Here is a 16,922-nt window from a genome sequence, read left to right on the forward strand (position 1 = left end):
GAATCCATACACCAAATACATTTTTCTTTACCCTACTTGAATATGAAGACATGAAGGAAGGGACAGGAGTTGCGTTGTTGTTTACCCCAGGGTCACCCAAACACACAACCTATCACTCAGCATTGTGCAAACATATACACCAGTTTCCAATGAGTTGCGATTTAATTTGCCATCAAGACCAGGCAGAGAAATAAAATTATTGTTCAACTATTGATCCAACTAGGAAGCCTCAGCAGAAGTGTTTCTATTGGTCCTCTGGGTTAACGTATTCTTTTGCACAAGGAAAATTATGAGAACACTGAATTTAATTTCCTTCTGTTTCTTGGCATTTGAGGAATATCTTACATGTGTGCATGTTTATACACACACACACACACACACACAAACATTTCGTTTCATCCCCAAATAACCTCATTTCCTTATTTGGCAATTCAATGCAGATTTTAATTCAAATAGTCACCACATAGCCTACGCACAATATTAAGTATTTTACAAGCCAGGTATTTTAATGATTTTTCTTTTCAATTGCCAAAGAATACAATCAGTGAACTGGTTAAAGGATATACTTCTGTACACAAAAATATCCATGATTTTATACAAGTATATGGAACAGAGCTGAAAGGGAATTAAAAACCATAACATCACAATAAATAGGATGTGTTCCTATCGCACAACAGAGCATGCAATGTTAGGAAGCTGTCAAAATTTGCCTTTCAATCTGCTTGATGGTCTTCTGAGCTAGGCTCACACTTCCCAAGGAGATGAGGTTAGGGATGATTCCATTTGAATACTTATTTTCCAATACTGCTCTTTATTTGCATTTCCAGCAATAGGGGGGGAAAGATATTATAATTTATTTATTGTTAAAACATCTCCAGATCTTATAGATTTTATTAACTCCCACTTCAATATTTTAAAATGCCGTTTAATCTAAGCTCTAGCACCATATGCAGATGAAATATATGCATTTTTTCAGTGAAACAATATTTTATATCATCTTTGTTCCTCTGGCTATAAGAATAATGTTTAGAAAAAATTTACCAAGCTAAAAATAGTTGATTTAGGTTGTCATTTTAAAAAGAGAGCATATTAAATACCTTTGGTAAAAATAGATATATTTAACAAGATTAGAAAAGCAAACTGTTACAAGTTCAAAAGGAGAATATAAAAATGTACACAGTAAAACAAATAAACCGACTTATAGATAAAGGGAAGATCAGACGACTCTTCTCAGGTTTTTCTCTCCCAAATCCCAAATAGAGTTTTCTTCTTTCAAATGGTAAAGATTGTAATAAGAAATATGACAATGTCCCATCTTTCCTATTAGCACGACACAAGTTGGATTCATAGCAACAAGAGTTCCTTTGTGAAAACCATGTTTGTAGAAATGAGAGTATTCTGATTTATTAATGATTATAGGGGAGGCAAGGGTGGGTGGGCGGGAATTCAGATTTCTTTGACTTTAGGCCCAGAACATGAAGTTTTAAAATTAAGCAAAGGCCACAGATGCCAGGTCTTCATTAGCACAAACAGTTCCTCTTCCTCACTCCCTGCCTCCCCCCCCACCCCACGACTTGCTGACATTAACCTAAATCCTACCAAGAAAATCGCAATACAGGACGTAGCTAGCGGTATACGTACAAGGCGCGTCTGTAACTAGCTAGTGATCTACAACACTGAATCCCTCCCACCCCCCCACCCCCACGAGCGAAGACCTGTCCGTGTGGGCCTCCTCTCCAAAGAACTGTCCTCCAGCGCCCAATCCCAGTTGGTATCTCCTCCTTTTGAATGCACTGTGAACGCTGCAGCTGCAAGGTCCCCGCAGCAGACACCTGAGATTGCGGAGGGAGACCGCTTGCCAGTTCAGAAGCACAATCAGCCAGCGTGCGGCACTGCTGGGGAGGATTCCGTGCATTAGCCGCCGGTGCTCCCTCTGCACACACAGTCACACTCCTCGTGGTGCTCCAAGGCCACGTCCGTGAGAGATTTGTGCAAGCCCCTGACACCGCTCTTGGGTCTCAGCTGAAGGACCTGAAAGCGAACAAAGAAAACACCTTTCAAACGCAACCCACGCACCTCCGGTCTGTGGATTCCTGAATCTGGGGACCAGTTCGTTCCAGAGAAGCATCTGGGGGCCCACTGGGGGCTGCTCATCTGGAATCTTTCCTAGAAAAAGCATCGCAAAACCAAACGCGTCCTCCCTACGCATGTTCCCCAAATAAAACAAGCACAACTACTATTTCATTCCAAAGGATACTGCAATACCAACAATTTGGAAGGCCATTGTGTCAGAATAAACAACAGGCTTCCTAGTGAAACACTCTGTTCACGTTTCCTTTTTCTCATTTAACTACGTACGCGATAACTTCACCTAGATTGAATATTTTGGAATCACTAATGCGCAATTAGCTGTCCTATTTGTTGGCGTGTTGTTTTTTTTCTCACTTAAGTCATTCACACGTTTAACTGATATTTATACTTCGAAGCGCAATTCACTCATGTACGGGAAGAGTGTGGAAAGAAACGTGATCATGCCACAGCTGAGCTTGCTCAATTATGCCACTCATGACCTTTCTTGGCTACGCTTTAAGTCCTCTATAAAGCTGGTGAGGTCGATGAGATATTCTTTATAGACATCAGCTTCAGTCAGGGCTAACTTTAAGCAGCTGGATCCTACTGTGCAGATTAAGGAGGTCTGGCAGTGAATAAATAATGCCTCTATTCAAGGAAGAGAGCTCCAGTTTGGGTACCAGAGATTTTTAATTACAAAACAAAGCATAACAAAACAAGACACTGAAAATGAACACATTTCCTTTGAATACAAAGTATCGATAAAACCTGCAAACCATTCATTGAAGATATCTACTCACCACTTATTCAAATATATTCAATGATATTTCTTATAATGCCAACGATCAGGCTTAAGAACTTGGATTTTACTCCGATGCTGGCAGAGAGCGCAGCCATAACTACATGAAGTCTATCGTCTCTGATTTCTGAGACACAGATAAATTCTTAGAACATATCAAAACTACATCCCTGAAATCCTAAAATTAATCTGAAACTCCCCAAGTCTTTTGACGATTCTTCTTTAAGATTTTTTTTGCTGCTTTTAAAAATATGCATATATATTATATGTGTCTTGTTTAGAATAGCTGGTTATGGCAGAGGTTAATTAGCTAACATATTTTGAATGCTTACTGAGTGACAGTCAATGCAATACTGGTTTTGCATTCTTGAACTCGCAAGAATTCTATGAAGCAATTTATAATTATCACCCCTATTTCACACGTGAATGAACAGAGGCTCAGAGAGATCAAGTGACACCACCAGTATGTGGGCCTAACAGGAGTTTCTAATGTTAGTGTGATTTCCACAGCACATTTAAAATATTAGGACATGATTGCCGTTAGACATATTTGTTAGCTGTGTGAATTAGGTGACTGTATGTTAACACGTATGTGCATGTATACATTAGAGTTATTTGTAAGATGCTTGCATTTGGTATCATATGGATATAAATACATACATGCACATGTTTACATCTGTTTGCATGTTCACACATATTATATAAGATGTTAAATTATTAATGGAAAATGGAATTTTAAAATATAATACAGTTTTACCACATACATTTTGGAGCCCCCCTCATATATACTTAATGTAAAGGTTGAAGAACAGTGAATTAATGCCAATCTATACAAAGTTCACTGAACCTATAGCTACTGTTCATAGATTTGCCTGTTGAAACAAGTTTTACCTGAAATTGACAACAGATTTTACATACACCATAGGACCATTATGAATAGTCCTTAAACTAATGTTATTTAGAAACAAAGAGTACAGTAAGTATAATATGAAGGATAAAATGATGAGCCGGGGTTTAATTTAGTTGAATGCAATTCTGATGAGGGGTCAACATTGTTTAGCTTGCCTTAAATAACCAATTTATAGTTTTGGTTTTTTTCTCCATTTTTATTCAACCAATTTATAGTTTTTAATAGCTAGAAACCTAAGACCCATGGACTAAATCAGATCTCCGGATACAATTTAGTAAGGATATGCTTTAAAAACTGCAAAATTGAGTGAGCTCACATGGGAAAGAGTAATCCCAATTGAATTAATAATATCACCTTATCCTTTTATTAAGTACCAGCCAACTTTAATATCTGATCAAATTCTGAGACATCTTAATTGGACACTCTTGTTTTTGAGCTACTCTATTAAGGATTTGTTCCGCACTAGATTTTAGTACCCAGAGTAACGATACGATGGGCCTGCATCATGACCTGCAAGTAGAGTCTCAGTTCCCGGCACATGAAATTTTAGCTGTGCCATTGAACTAAAAGTAGAATAAATGTAATGACAATCAGTTTGGGGTGCTATCTTCTAAAAGACCGCCATCCAGAACTGACTACAAAATAACACAACGATGAAAAATTGGAGAGATGATCATATTCCACATATAAGCATCTTGCTCACCAAAAAACCAGAAACCCACTACCATGGAGTAGTTTGCGACTCACAGTAACCTTATTAGCGACCATCACAATTAGTGGGAGATCTGGGACTGGAGGTAAAGTGTCTTTTTCAAGACCCCAGGCGTTTCCCTCACTTTACAAGCAGGAAAGGCATGACAACCCTACGACATAAAGTGCAGTTTGTGAAACGGTGCATGCTTCAATAACCTAACTGATGGCTTAGGCTTCAGTGATGCCATTTTGCATATCAAAATATTTTTATTTATTACAATGATTTATTCTGCATTATTAATTTAGTGGACAAGCGAAGTCAAAGGAAGGCAGATTTGGACTCGGCGAAAGGCAATTAAAAAATAAAACTTTACTCATATTTATCACTTTCTGATAAATGTTACAAGATGCTGGCTGCCTTTGAGGAGATGGGGGAATAACTGGGAATCTGCCGCACTAATGAAAATATGGAATATATGAGCTTGAGGGTTCCCAAGGCTTGAAGTAGCAACAATTAACCATTAATATGGCATTTTCCCTAGCTTTCGAGAATAACAAGGCTAAAGGTTTTACATGGTATTGGAGGCCTGTAAAAGAGGCATGAACACAAGACGACTAAAAGAAGAAGGTAAAATCATGAATAGGATACCCTAGGGCATATGGGGTCATCTTGACCCCAACAGGAAAGCAAAGATCTAAGGGTTCTTTTCTCCAAATAGACATTTATCCTTAAATTCACCTTTTAAGTATTTTCACTTTATGTTTCAAAACGTTAAGAATTGGACAGTTCCATGACTTACTTTTTGCTACAGAAGGTCACATTTCTTTTTATGCTTTAGAAATCAAAAATTCCCCCATCAGAGAATAAACTCTCCAAATAATTGAGATGCTCAATTAGGCATCCTCATTAAAAAATACATATTTGATGTTCGCAATTAAGTGTCCCAATTTTAACAAATAGTCACAGAATCCTGTGTAAGCTCTGTTCTAGCCCCCACCCCCAGGGACGCTAAGTCTTTTTTGAACCACAAACTCACTACAGTGACTATGAGATTTGTTTTTTAGAATATTTTTCCACACACAGAATACCCGAAGGAAGCAAACGAGAAAGGGCAATACCCACCTCGTGATATTTTTTGGTAACTTTACTGGGGACACATTGGCACTCATTGCAATTGTGGACGCAACAAGCACAGTTTCCACCACAGCGTTTCACCAAGAGGCAGCCTGGCCAGAAGATGGTGTCTGCTCGCTTGAGTTCTTCCCTTATGGACACCGAGAAGTTGCGGGGGGTGCAGCTGTACAATTTCACCTCCTCCTTCAGATGGTTCAGATCCACCACTAAAAGGCATTTGAGAAAACAAGCAAATGTTCACGCCATGCATCTAGATATATTCCATTGCACGCTTTTCAAAAGCCAGTCTCATCATTTCATGAACAACAGCTCGAGCAATATCCCTCATTCTTTTTCCTGGGCTTGAGGGGTAGAGCAATTGCCAGTGGACCCCATTTTATAGTAAACAAAGCTTCAGTATGACTGGGTGACTAATAAAGAGATGCCATTGTGTAATGTCAAGTACAGAGCCAGTAAAACGGTGGAGAGCTATGCATAGGACACTTTACAGAGCAAAACAGGGTTACATCTTTTAACCTTGGTAAGAAAAATAGGCAAGGAGAGCACTGGAAGGGATAATGGAGGGCAAAATGATGAATGCTTTGATTGAAAAGGGCACCAGGCCACGGCATTCATGAAGAACAATGTACAGAAATCAGCGAACAGAGGTTTCTAGAATCAGTGTGGCAATAAAATCATATGCCATAAGAAAGAAGGAAAGAAGGAAATGGCATTTTTTAAGATGTTTGAGTGGAGCATGAATTAAAGGATCCATTTTCATTATTGTAATGCACTGCTTCTTGTGCATTGAGGGCAGAGCTCTTTGAGGTTCAGACTAGACTATTTTCCCCTTTGAAGACACTGAAGAATTGTCTAATTTATAACTATTGTCTCTATTCTGTAAACAAATTCTTTCATCGGATTGTCTAAGTAAGTTCTTAAAGAAGAATTGCTCTTAATTATAAAATGATACTGCCTCTGAAATATTTTATCAGAATAGCATGTTATGTTAAATATAAATATAAATGTTTATTATTATTAAGGTAAACACCTCTAATCAAGTTTTAGTTCCTGCTGAAAAAATTCTGCCTATTATTTTTCCTAGAAATGGTCATAATTTTAAAATGCTAATAAAATTAAAGATTTTTTGCTAGCATTTAACAGTAAGGTTTTTCAACCTTAATTTTTCAAGAAAATAAAGCGCTTTTTTTGTTCTCTATGTAATCGCTCATTCAATCTGGCCCCGCCACAAAGACAGACAGAAAGCGCAGGGACTTTCTATCCTTTCGCATCCTAGTGCAAACCAGAAGAACAATGGTCAATTGTCCCAGGTCTATCAGAGGATGCTCGAAAATAAAGCTTTTTTAAGAAGGGAACATTAGCTCAATAATTATCCTTTCAATAGTATTCGAATCAGTAGGAACATGATGAGAAAAAATAACATTTTGTCTTAACATAACTTCCCATAATAATCACTATGCAACCTAATTTTAAAATTTAAGTACTAAGGTAAATAAGAAACAAATGAAAAATAAATAAAAGGAAACATGTCATTGTCTTAGCCACATGATATCTCTTTATGTGATCAAGCTTTCCTAACATGTCCCAGGGAGCCAAGTGAGGTGTTCTGAAGGAGAGCCCTGGTGATGTAATGATTCCACCAGTCCCCCCAGGGGGATTTGGAGGTGGGGGGATCTGAAAGGTCAGCAGTTGGAAACCAGCCACTGCTCTGCAGGAGCAAGACAGGCTTACTCTTCCTATCCACAGGGCCTGCTCAGAAACGTCCAGGGCCAGTTCCACCCTGCCCTCCAGGGTCACCATGAGCTGGCACCGACTCCATGGCAGAAAGTGAGTCCAGCGCCTGTATCTGAGAAACTCCTGTGACTCAATTGGCGCCCTAAAACCCACATCGGGTATTGAAAAGCACCAAGGCAAAAATCTATTTGGAAACCTTGCGGAGCTAAAAAGGAATTGTTCCAAAGGTTTGGAAAAGTTTGTTTGGTTGATGATTTAATAATTTTTTTTCACCTGATGAACGATCCTATGCAAGTAAAGCTTTTAGATAGCTTCTGAAAAATCAAGAAACGAGTAGCTTATCCATAATAAATTAACGCGACAACTAAGCAATATGAAATAGGTTATCCGATCCCATTCTGTGGACACAATGTATACAGAGAACGTTCCATAGTCTTTTCATCTCATTTTCCACAGACTCTTTGAAGACCCTACCTTTATACATTTTTTCACTTATTCCTAGAGCTTTATGTGAGTTTATTTGAACTGTTTTCTCTCTAAAAAAAAAAAAACTATGGGTAAGAAGAGAGACCTGAAAGAACGTATACACCCAAAGCTTGTTGCCAAATTGTCAGTGAGTAAGACGAATCATTCTGCAGACTGTGAATGAAGCTTTTGCCGTCAGAGGCAAGTCATCTCCCTCAAATAGTTTTAAACACACTTTGTCATGCAACTACAAAATGAGACTGGATATGTTCACTTTGAAATATTTACTGACCCATAATACAAGGTTAGACAGATTTCCCACGTGAACTGTTAGGATACCTGCTATGCTGTGAAACTTTAAAATCTACTTTCAGCTTGGCTTCCACTCATTGATCATGTTTGACAGACGAGTCAAAAGCCCTTTTTAAGTCCCAGTTAAGCCTGACTTAGAAAATACGGTGTTTGGGTTTGGTTTTGCCTGCAGTGGCAAGGTATGAATGAAAACCAGTGAACTGAAAATGAAGGCTTTTAAATTGGGCATATAATAGATGAAACTGTATGCCTCCCATTTTTTAAGGCTTCAACTCAAGTACGTGTATGCATCATTAAATTAAGGATGTAAAGAAAATCTGGTATCATAAAATCTCTAACATCATCCAGACTTCAATACCAATAAAAGTAAAAGAACAGGGGGAAGCGGGTGAACGAAAGAAAATTTATGTTACCATACATATATATTTTTTTACAGTTCAACTACATTATTACAGAAGGGGCCCTCTGCAAAATACTCATAAAGTTAAACTTAGCCTTCGGAAACTTTATTTCCTTTTCAAAATAGCTCGCTAGAGCTTGGCTTTCCTAAAGAGTGATGCTTTTGAGCACATCACCGAGGTCTGCTCATCATTTCTAGAAAATGTGTCTTCTTCAGATGCATCGAGTTATCATACGTTTCAGTATAAATGGAAATACCGTCATAAAAAGAGGTGTCTCTCTCTCTTGTTTTTACTTGGCTGGCTGATAATTCTGTAAGGGTAAGTCTAAGGATACTCTGTTTCTGCCACGCAAACTCAGGGTGGTCTTTTTATGATGAATGTGGTAATACTGTAATATGTTTACTCTGTGGAAAATGTACTTGGATGTCTAATTAGAAGCTTTTAAAAGTTGTACTTTTCATTCCTTTGTACAAGGACTTCCAGGCAGGGAGTTAGCTTTGTCTAGATAGATGTTATCCCACACCTGCATTTTAGTTTATGTAAACTTCCAAAAATACACACACTGCTGTTCTCACACTTACTGTTCCCTTAAAATGGTAATATTTTGGCAAGCTGCAAAGTACTTCCATTTGGAAAGTGCTCAATGAATATTTGAAAGATCTGATTCAGTCTTGGGTACTTTTAAGCCCATGCTAGATTCTGGCAAAATCTTCCCTGGGTGCTATGCACAAGAGCTTTAGGCATAAAGGCATGACTCAAAGGCAAGGGTTTGGCTCAGATCTATATCAACTTTCAAAAAGCTAGATCTCAGCTAAGAATGTTTCACTCCCACTGTTTCTTACAGATCTGCATGATCAGACACTTCGGATTTGCGAACAAGGCCCTTATTCACGGGGGTTTCAGCTAGCCTCACAAATCTTCACCTTCCTGTTCCTACATGGGCGTGAAGGGCAAGTACCATCCATACATTACTCAAGTCATTTGTGTTACTGTGGTCACGTGCCATCCACCTGGTTCCGATTCTTAGCAACCCCTAGCCCTGCATCATCCCCTATCACCCTATATTTGAGGTGCAGCCACTGTGTGCAAACACCTCCCTGAGGGCTATCTCTTCTTTTATGAATCTTCTTCAAGGTCGGGCCCCTCCTGTAAACATGCCCCAAGTTCGCGAGATAAAGCCTTGTCATCCTTGCTTCCGAGAAGCCTCCTGGTTGCTTTCCATCCAAGATAAATGCAGTCATCCCTCTGGTGGTCCGTGGTATAGTCATTGGTCTTCGCCAGCATCATAATTCAAATACGGATGACTTCTTCTTTGGTCTTCCTTATTCAGTTCCAGCTTTCACACGCGCAGGAAGTTACTGGAATATCATCCTCTAAGTGGTAGCTTGACAAGAGGTATTTTGCAGCAGATTTCTCAAATGATTGATCATGATCAAACCTTATAACTATGCAGCAGCTTAAAGCATCTGGGCAAGAATCAGGTACCCGTGTGCCTGAACACCATTTCAAATATCACACTGAAAGGATACCCTATCTATTGGCACGGTTCTGTAAGTCTAAGTATGGCCTACTAAGGTAACCCAAGCTCAAAAGGGCTGAGACTTAATGAAGAAAAACAGAGGAATGTGGTTGAAGCACACGTCTGCAGCCGTCTGACCTTGTGAATGACTTACATTATCTAAGCATTATTCCCCACTGCTGAAAGATCCAAGCTGTCATTCTGTTCTCCAAACCGACTTCAGGAAGACTTGAAAGTGGCAACCGGAACAGAGCTTTTGAATATATGTATTCACTTATGTCCATTAAACCTGTCTATGTGTCTAACGGGGATGATTTCCAATACAAATGTTATGAGAAATATTAGCTGGCTTTAGAGCAACATGAGTTAACACTATGTTCAATTCCTTGACTGTGCAGAATTATGTATGCTTTCTCTCTTGATGGAAGATTTGTCCATAATGTCAAAAAGGATCATTCCTGAAGCAAATTTATATAGAGTAAATGGATCATGGTATGTCATAGTGTCCTGTTTTCCTGTGTCTATTTTCTGTCTTTGACGTCTCTCTTGGAAACAATGAGTTCTAGTTCTGGTGTGTCACGGTTATTTTTCATACTATTGAGAAATGTTGCTTGAATTTTGAAATGGAGATTGATATAACTTTACGGCATGAGAGCTATAGTCCCGAATGACTTTAAGAGAGATTCCATCTTTTCTTACCTCAAATCTGTTTTGCATCTTTGCACATGCTCCTGAATCTTTAAATCAATGTATCTAAACTATAAGGTCTGAGTAAACAATGATCCTTATGGCATGGAATGGAAAACTATTTTGAAGAAAAAGCAGGAATTTTCAACAAAATGATAGCCTTACTCTTCCAAAATCCATTATAATGGATGAATTCATATACAATATAAAACTGTGTACACTTGGCTACAAAATTAGATTACTAACTCCATAACAGCATAATTTTAAACTCAACATTCAACAGCTATGGAAGAGGAATCGGAAACATTAGGTACTAAGTTCTAGTCTCAAGAGAAAACTTACCTCTTGGTTTTCTTCCAAAGACAAAAGCCTTGCCAAGAAGTTGCCAAGTTGGCCTATAAAGATCTTCTAAGTCCAGCTGCCATCGATCTGGTTCTAGGTACCGAATTAGGTCTTCCAGGGTGCTGAAGGCAGTGATAGCATTGTTCAGCAGCTCCAGCGGCAAAGCTGAGGGGGGTAACACCGAAGGGCTCACAGCTTCCGTGAGTTGCTGCAATGGAAATGAATTCTATGTTAGCGATTTTGAAAACTGCCAAGTACTTCTGGACTAGTTACACAGACTGTGGCAGGAGCACACATGGGAAGTAAAAGGGCAGTTCACGTTGGAAGTGATGATTTTGCAAAGATTACATGCCGGTGAACTCTGATACATTTTCCAGAAGTCAGTAGGGAAGACACGAATTTTCATGATCACAAACCACAGGGGCGGCGGATATCGTTCGCTTACAATAGCACAGGATCCTTGACCTGAAGCTTACTCTCTGCTCCAGAAATTCAGTTTTGAGTTTTATATCTTTAATTTTATGCACAGAAATACTTGAAAGAATATTCACTGCAATATTGGTTGAAATGTTGTTGTTTTTTTAAAGAAAATCACTAGGCATTTCCTCAAAGGCACTTCTGGTAAACTCAAGCAGTCAGGATTTCCTTCTTGCTGATTAGCAGCTGAGTGCTTACACCATTCTCAGCACCCTGGGACTCCATGCTCCACGCTCAAATGCTCGTGCTAGAGGGCTTCAAAAATTTGTGGAAAAGTGCAACTATAGAAAATGGAATTTTCCTGCAAACTTTTGGAAACGTCTTTGCATATAAGGGGATAGATTAAAGCATATCACATAACTAAATGTAAGCAACACAATGGGACACTACGTTTCATAAAATTGAGAAAGTGTTATTGCGGTTTAGATGAGTGCAATCGAAGCTTTTATAAATTCATCAGAAGGCTGCCATCTTTTAATTTTTAAAGTGGGCTAAGGGTAGGGATTGCTAGATCCTAGAGCTGAAGTGCAAACTTGCAAAACAAATCCACACAAAGGATGGGCGATCTATTTCCTAGTGACTTATTTGCTTTGGAGAAACGAGGGAATGGAAGAATATGGCATGCAATATTGTTGTGCTCATGTTTGTAATAACAGAAAGCAATAGCTATTAAAACAAAAAATAGGGAATGATAAAAATCTCTGATTGTGGAAGAGCTATTATAAAGTAGTCAAAAAGTAGAAAAATGTGCAATATAATAAGTGAATTCTCAAAAATTTTAATAATAGAAATGCTTCCAATATAGTAACTGATAGAAATTTTCAATAAAATAAATGCTTACCAATGTGGTTACTTGTAGAAATATGCTATATAAGTATATAAATATACTTATTCTATACTAATAGGGCTTTAATATCAGCCATGATGCTAACATGCAGAAGTTGAAATAAAATAATCTAGCAACAAAATCAAGTGCAGCTATAATTACAAGAGTGCTTATCTATGATTTAAGAATAGGTGATTTTGATTTTCTTATTTAATCATAACTATGTTCAACATTTTGTAGAATACATATTACAAAAATCAGAAGAACAATACAATGTGTTCTAATAGAATCACTATCAAATAGATCATTCCTTTCACGCCCATTGCCTGGAGCCAGGGCTGGAAACTCAGAAAGCATGCTCCATATAACATAGTATTGATTCGTATCTGCTTGTCTTCAACCTTTTCTCCTTCTCCTTTTACTATGCTGTATAACCTCTGATTAGTCTACCTAAAATATTATTGATCATATGATTGATTTGGACAGATGCCTGTAGTGATTTCTCATTTCGAGGATAGGAGACAAATTTCTTCCCCAACATTCAGGGCCTTTACAGTGTATTTTTCACTCCCTTCCTCCCCTCCCCCACCCCATTTAATCTAATCCTCTACTCCTCAAAGACACACACTTTGTCCCACTCAATCGCCCCTGTATGTCATAGTCATCTCCGACATTGGTCTTCTACCCATGCTCCTCCTCCCCATAGACAAACTCTCTCTCTCCTGGGATCCACATAATAAGCTGTGACCATTTATGATGGTCCTTTCTGAAGCCCCAACCATCCATGGAACCTTTCTCAAAAATCGTCATCCCAGGGCACGATGCCACTATTGTGGCTCTTTCTGGGTGAGCGCGTGACCTGGCACAAAGAAGCTGTCCTGTAAATTAGAAGGTGGACTCTTCCTGGGGTCATCACAACCCTGCAGGGCTCAGGATGGGAGGGGCGCACCCGTCCGCCCCCCGGGGTCATTTTTGCAGAGCTTCACAGGCACAGATGAACGCGGCAGCCCTAGATGGCACCAATTTCATTCCTATTTTTAAAGGTAGAATTCAATAATGCCAAGAGTCTGGCTAAACTGTTAAAATCGTTACTGAGATGTTTCTGTTCCAGCAGTTAGACCGCTCAATTTTGGAATATGAAAATAGAAATCTAACACCATTCTAATGGTATTTAATACCATTCTTGGGGGTTTAACTGTTCAAGAAAACACAGAATACTCGAGTAAAGCACACACCGATTCTTCTGTTTACAAAAGTCTGATTAGAACATTACATATACAAATACACATCTAATATATATCGAGCACAATTTTCCATGTTGAATTTAACTAAGGTTGCTAATATTGATTAAAATTACAATGTGAAAGCTTCATGTAATTTTTGTAAATGAAAAAAAGCTAGGGAAAAGTTTATGTATCATACTATGAAAATTAAGTAGTTAGCAATATTATAGAATTAATAATTACTCATGATTATTATGAGTAAATAAACCAAGTGTCACAATCTATAACGAAGAAAGTAACTGCTGGCAGAAAATTTGTCTAGAACACAGGAGCTTCAATAAGTTCACTATCTCATTCCATTTTTCTATAAACTTTGTGAAGCTCTCATATATAGCTATAGATGCTACAGCTATAGATGTGCAATACCTACCAATTAAAGTGCCACAGTACTGTTGTATGCTTTAGATGTAATATAAAATTATTATTTAGTCTATTTGAAATTCCTCTGTAATCCAACTTATTTTGCTTCTACATCTGCTAGAGGTCCTCTGGATAGAACATTTCTTCTGCAATAACAACAAAACAAACCCAAACTCACTGTTCCGAAGTAGTATCTGATGTACATTGACCCTAAAGGACTGAGTGGACCCGCCCTTTAGGTTTCTGAGACTGTATATCTTTACAGAAACAGACAGTCTCATCTTTCTCCCAAGGAGCAGCTAGGGGTTTCGAATTGATGACCTCATAGTTAGAACTTCAATGCATAGCCCACTATGCTACCAATGTAAAATTCCCTCAAGTCAAAAATTGCTGAGATGTTTCAAATGTTAATATTAAACAAAAGAAAGGAAAACAAAAAGTAAGCCTACAGTTTTGGGCAGACAAAATATGCACATCTTGGGTCCAAGGAAGTATGAGCATAGCTCTTCCTTCAGTAACAAATGTTGGGGGAGTATGTCTCGGTGTGTATTACGGTGTGCTGATAGTGGCCAATATGAGAAGCATTCAAGCTTTTAATTAGAGAAACCTTAAAAGACAATAGCCCTCCCCCTCACCCATGCCCCTTCTACGCACACTAAGCAACACTCTCCACTCCCAAACAAAATTGATGCAGGAACAGGAAGAGATAATAGCACGTTTCCTCAGAAATTAAAAACGCCTCTCCCTGAACAGAACCATCCAGAAGGAACTGTGCTTCCAAGTCAGGTCTCTCACAACTGGCATCCCATTAACCACATGTAAGCCCAACCAAGGTTTTCATTTTTTTTTTAACCTTCTTCTTTTCTAAATTGGCAAAGTTTCTTGCAGAGAAACGGGAGAGAGATTGGAAAAGACTCAGAAAGAAACACACCAGCCTGTGTGATCATGAGGAGTCAATGCAATTAGGTATCAGGTATCAAAGGATCCCAAACAAATCGTTATATCGATGCAAAAGAGGGAGTTTGGAGTGGAGACCCAAAGCCCAACTGCAGATAATTGAACACCCACCCACCCCACCCCCACACAGAAGGGTTACAAGAAAGGGACGATTCAACCAGGGTGCAGTGTAGCACTGATGAAACACACATCATTCCTGTAGCTCCTGGATGCTTCCTCCCTTCCCCACTACCACATCCAAGTTCTACCTTACAAATCCAGAGAGACTGGAGTACACACATTAGTGTAGACAAGAGTTCTCACTCATGAATTCAGGACAGATCAAACTCTCTGGAACATTAGTGAGAGAAGCGTATAGCCTCTCCCCCACCCCTTGAGGTCTCCCCCCACCCGCCCACCTCAGGGGGATGAATAACAGAAATGTGGGCGAAGGAAGACAATGGACAGTGTAATACATGAAATAAAAATAATAATATATAATTGATCAAGGAATCAAGAGGGTGGGAGGGAAAAAAGAGGAGCTGATACCAAGGACTCAAGTAGAAGAAAATGTTCTGGAAATGTTGATGGCAACATAGGTACAAATGTGCTTAATGCAATTGAATGCTGGATGTTATAAGATTTGTAAGAACCTCCCATTAAAATAATTAATTTTAAAAGTTTTAAAAAAGGGGGGCCAGAAATGTCTTTTTATTTTTTTAAGTTTTCATTTTTCCCTTGAGTAAAACTCTCTTTGGGCTAAAGGGGCTTTTTCTTCCAAACACCGTGTCTATGAAATTTTAACCATTTAAATTTTTTAAAATTAAAATTTTCATAAGTACCACCTCATCAACTATTTAAATGCCATTTTGAAATACCTATTATTGAACTATTAAGCTAGTTAGAACGTGCAAAAATTGTCCCTGACTTGAGTTGGATTAACACGTTCTCAAACTCTGTAATTTCTGTCACCATGAAAATATGTGTATTTATTACTGTCTTTCCAGGCTGCACATAAGATTTTGTTCAGTGACAAAGGGCAATAATGCAATGTAGCATTTCTTGGTGTGCTATCATGTCAACAATTGAATTGAAAACATTCCTTTAGCAAGTCATTAAAAATAGTTCTGATTTTACCTGTTCCCTGTGTCCCCTGACTCTACGAGGTACTTTATTTTCGGTGGATATTGTAACACAGGAAAAACCTCAAACTAATGGGCATTGAGTTGATTCTGATGTACGGTGACCCTATCAGGTGGAGCACAGCTGTCCCTATGAGTTTCTAAGAATCGTTATGGGAGCAGAAAGCCGCAGTTTTCCCCCATGGAGCAGCTGGTGGTTGGAAGCGGTTGACTTTGTAGTTAGCAGCCCATGCGTAACCACTGAGCCACTTGGCTCATGAAGTAGAAAAGGATATGACAGGAAGGTCCTGTCATTCATAGCATTTTCCAAATGTCATTTCTATGTGCTACAAATGCTATACAAAGGGAAATTTTTATATATGTATATATATTTTTAATGGAGGTATGGTGTCAGAAAAGAAGAATGGCCAGGTGTCAAGGCACCTGGACTCTTAATTCAAGGCACTAGAATTTGGGAAATGACTTGAGCCTCTCTGGGCCTCAGTTCACTTCTCTGTAAAACATGACAAGTCCCTCTTTAGTTTTCACATTTAAGCATTCGGTCATATTCAAGCAGCCAGGAGGTGCAATCCTGAAGAGTTCAGGTGCTAAGTCTTATGTCTGTGGTTAGAACCGCCATTGATTCCATGTGCGTAAAGACCGAACATCTGCCCCGTAGGGACCAAACATAGTCTGTCTTCTAAGATCGCTGAGTGTGAATTGCGTTGGTGGCACACAGCACATTATTTTCAGATACATGAGGGATCCAACACCAACTTCAGGAGGCGGATCTGGAGACTCTGTACAAACAAAAACACTACCTAGTAACTCTGGGGTGCGGCTGAAATAGCT

At 38.8% G+C, this 16,922-nt stretch overlaps 1 protein-coding gene and 1 non-coding gene across 3 annotated transcripts in view; both read right to left on the reverse strand.

Annotated features, from left to right (window-relative positions):
• Positions 1–480: 480 nt before the first annotated feature.
• PDGFC (platelet derived growth factor C) overlaps positions 481–16,922 on the reverse strand; it is a 261,841-nt gene continuing 245,399 nt past the window's right edge. For both annotated transcript variants that reach the window (XM_075543636.1, XM_075543635.1), the window contains 3 exons: positions 11,068–11,275; positions 5,596–5,813; positions 481–2,031 (listed from right to left, as the gene is read on the reverse strand). In XM_075543636.1, coding sequence (XP_075399751.1) covers positions 1,915–2,031; positions 5,596–5,813; positions 11,068–11,275 — 543 coding nt within the window. In that variant the 3' untranslated portion in view covers positions 481–1,914. The remainder of the gene's footprint in view (positions 2,032–5,595; positions 5,814–11,067; positions 11,276–16,922) is intronic.
• On the reverse strand, positions 6,803–6,935 carry LOC142444103 (small nucleolar RNA SNORA31). Its single transcript, XR_012783772.1, has one exon. It is a non-coding gene; the product is annotated as a small nucleolar RNA SNORA31 (small nucleolar RNA).

The sequence above is a fragment of the Tenrec ecaudatus genome, chromosome 3 (genome assembly GCF_050624435.1).
Source record: "Tenrec ecaudatus isolate mTenEca1 chromosome 3, mTenEca1.hap1, whole genome shotgun sequence".
Taxonomy (NCBI): Eukaryota; Metazoa; Chordata; class Mammalia; order Afrosoricida; family Tenrecidae; genus Tenrec; species Tenrec ecaudatus.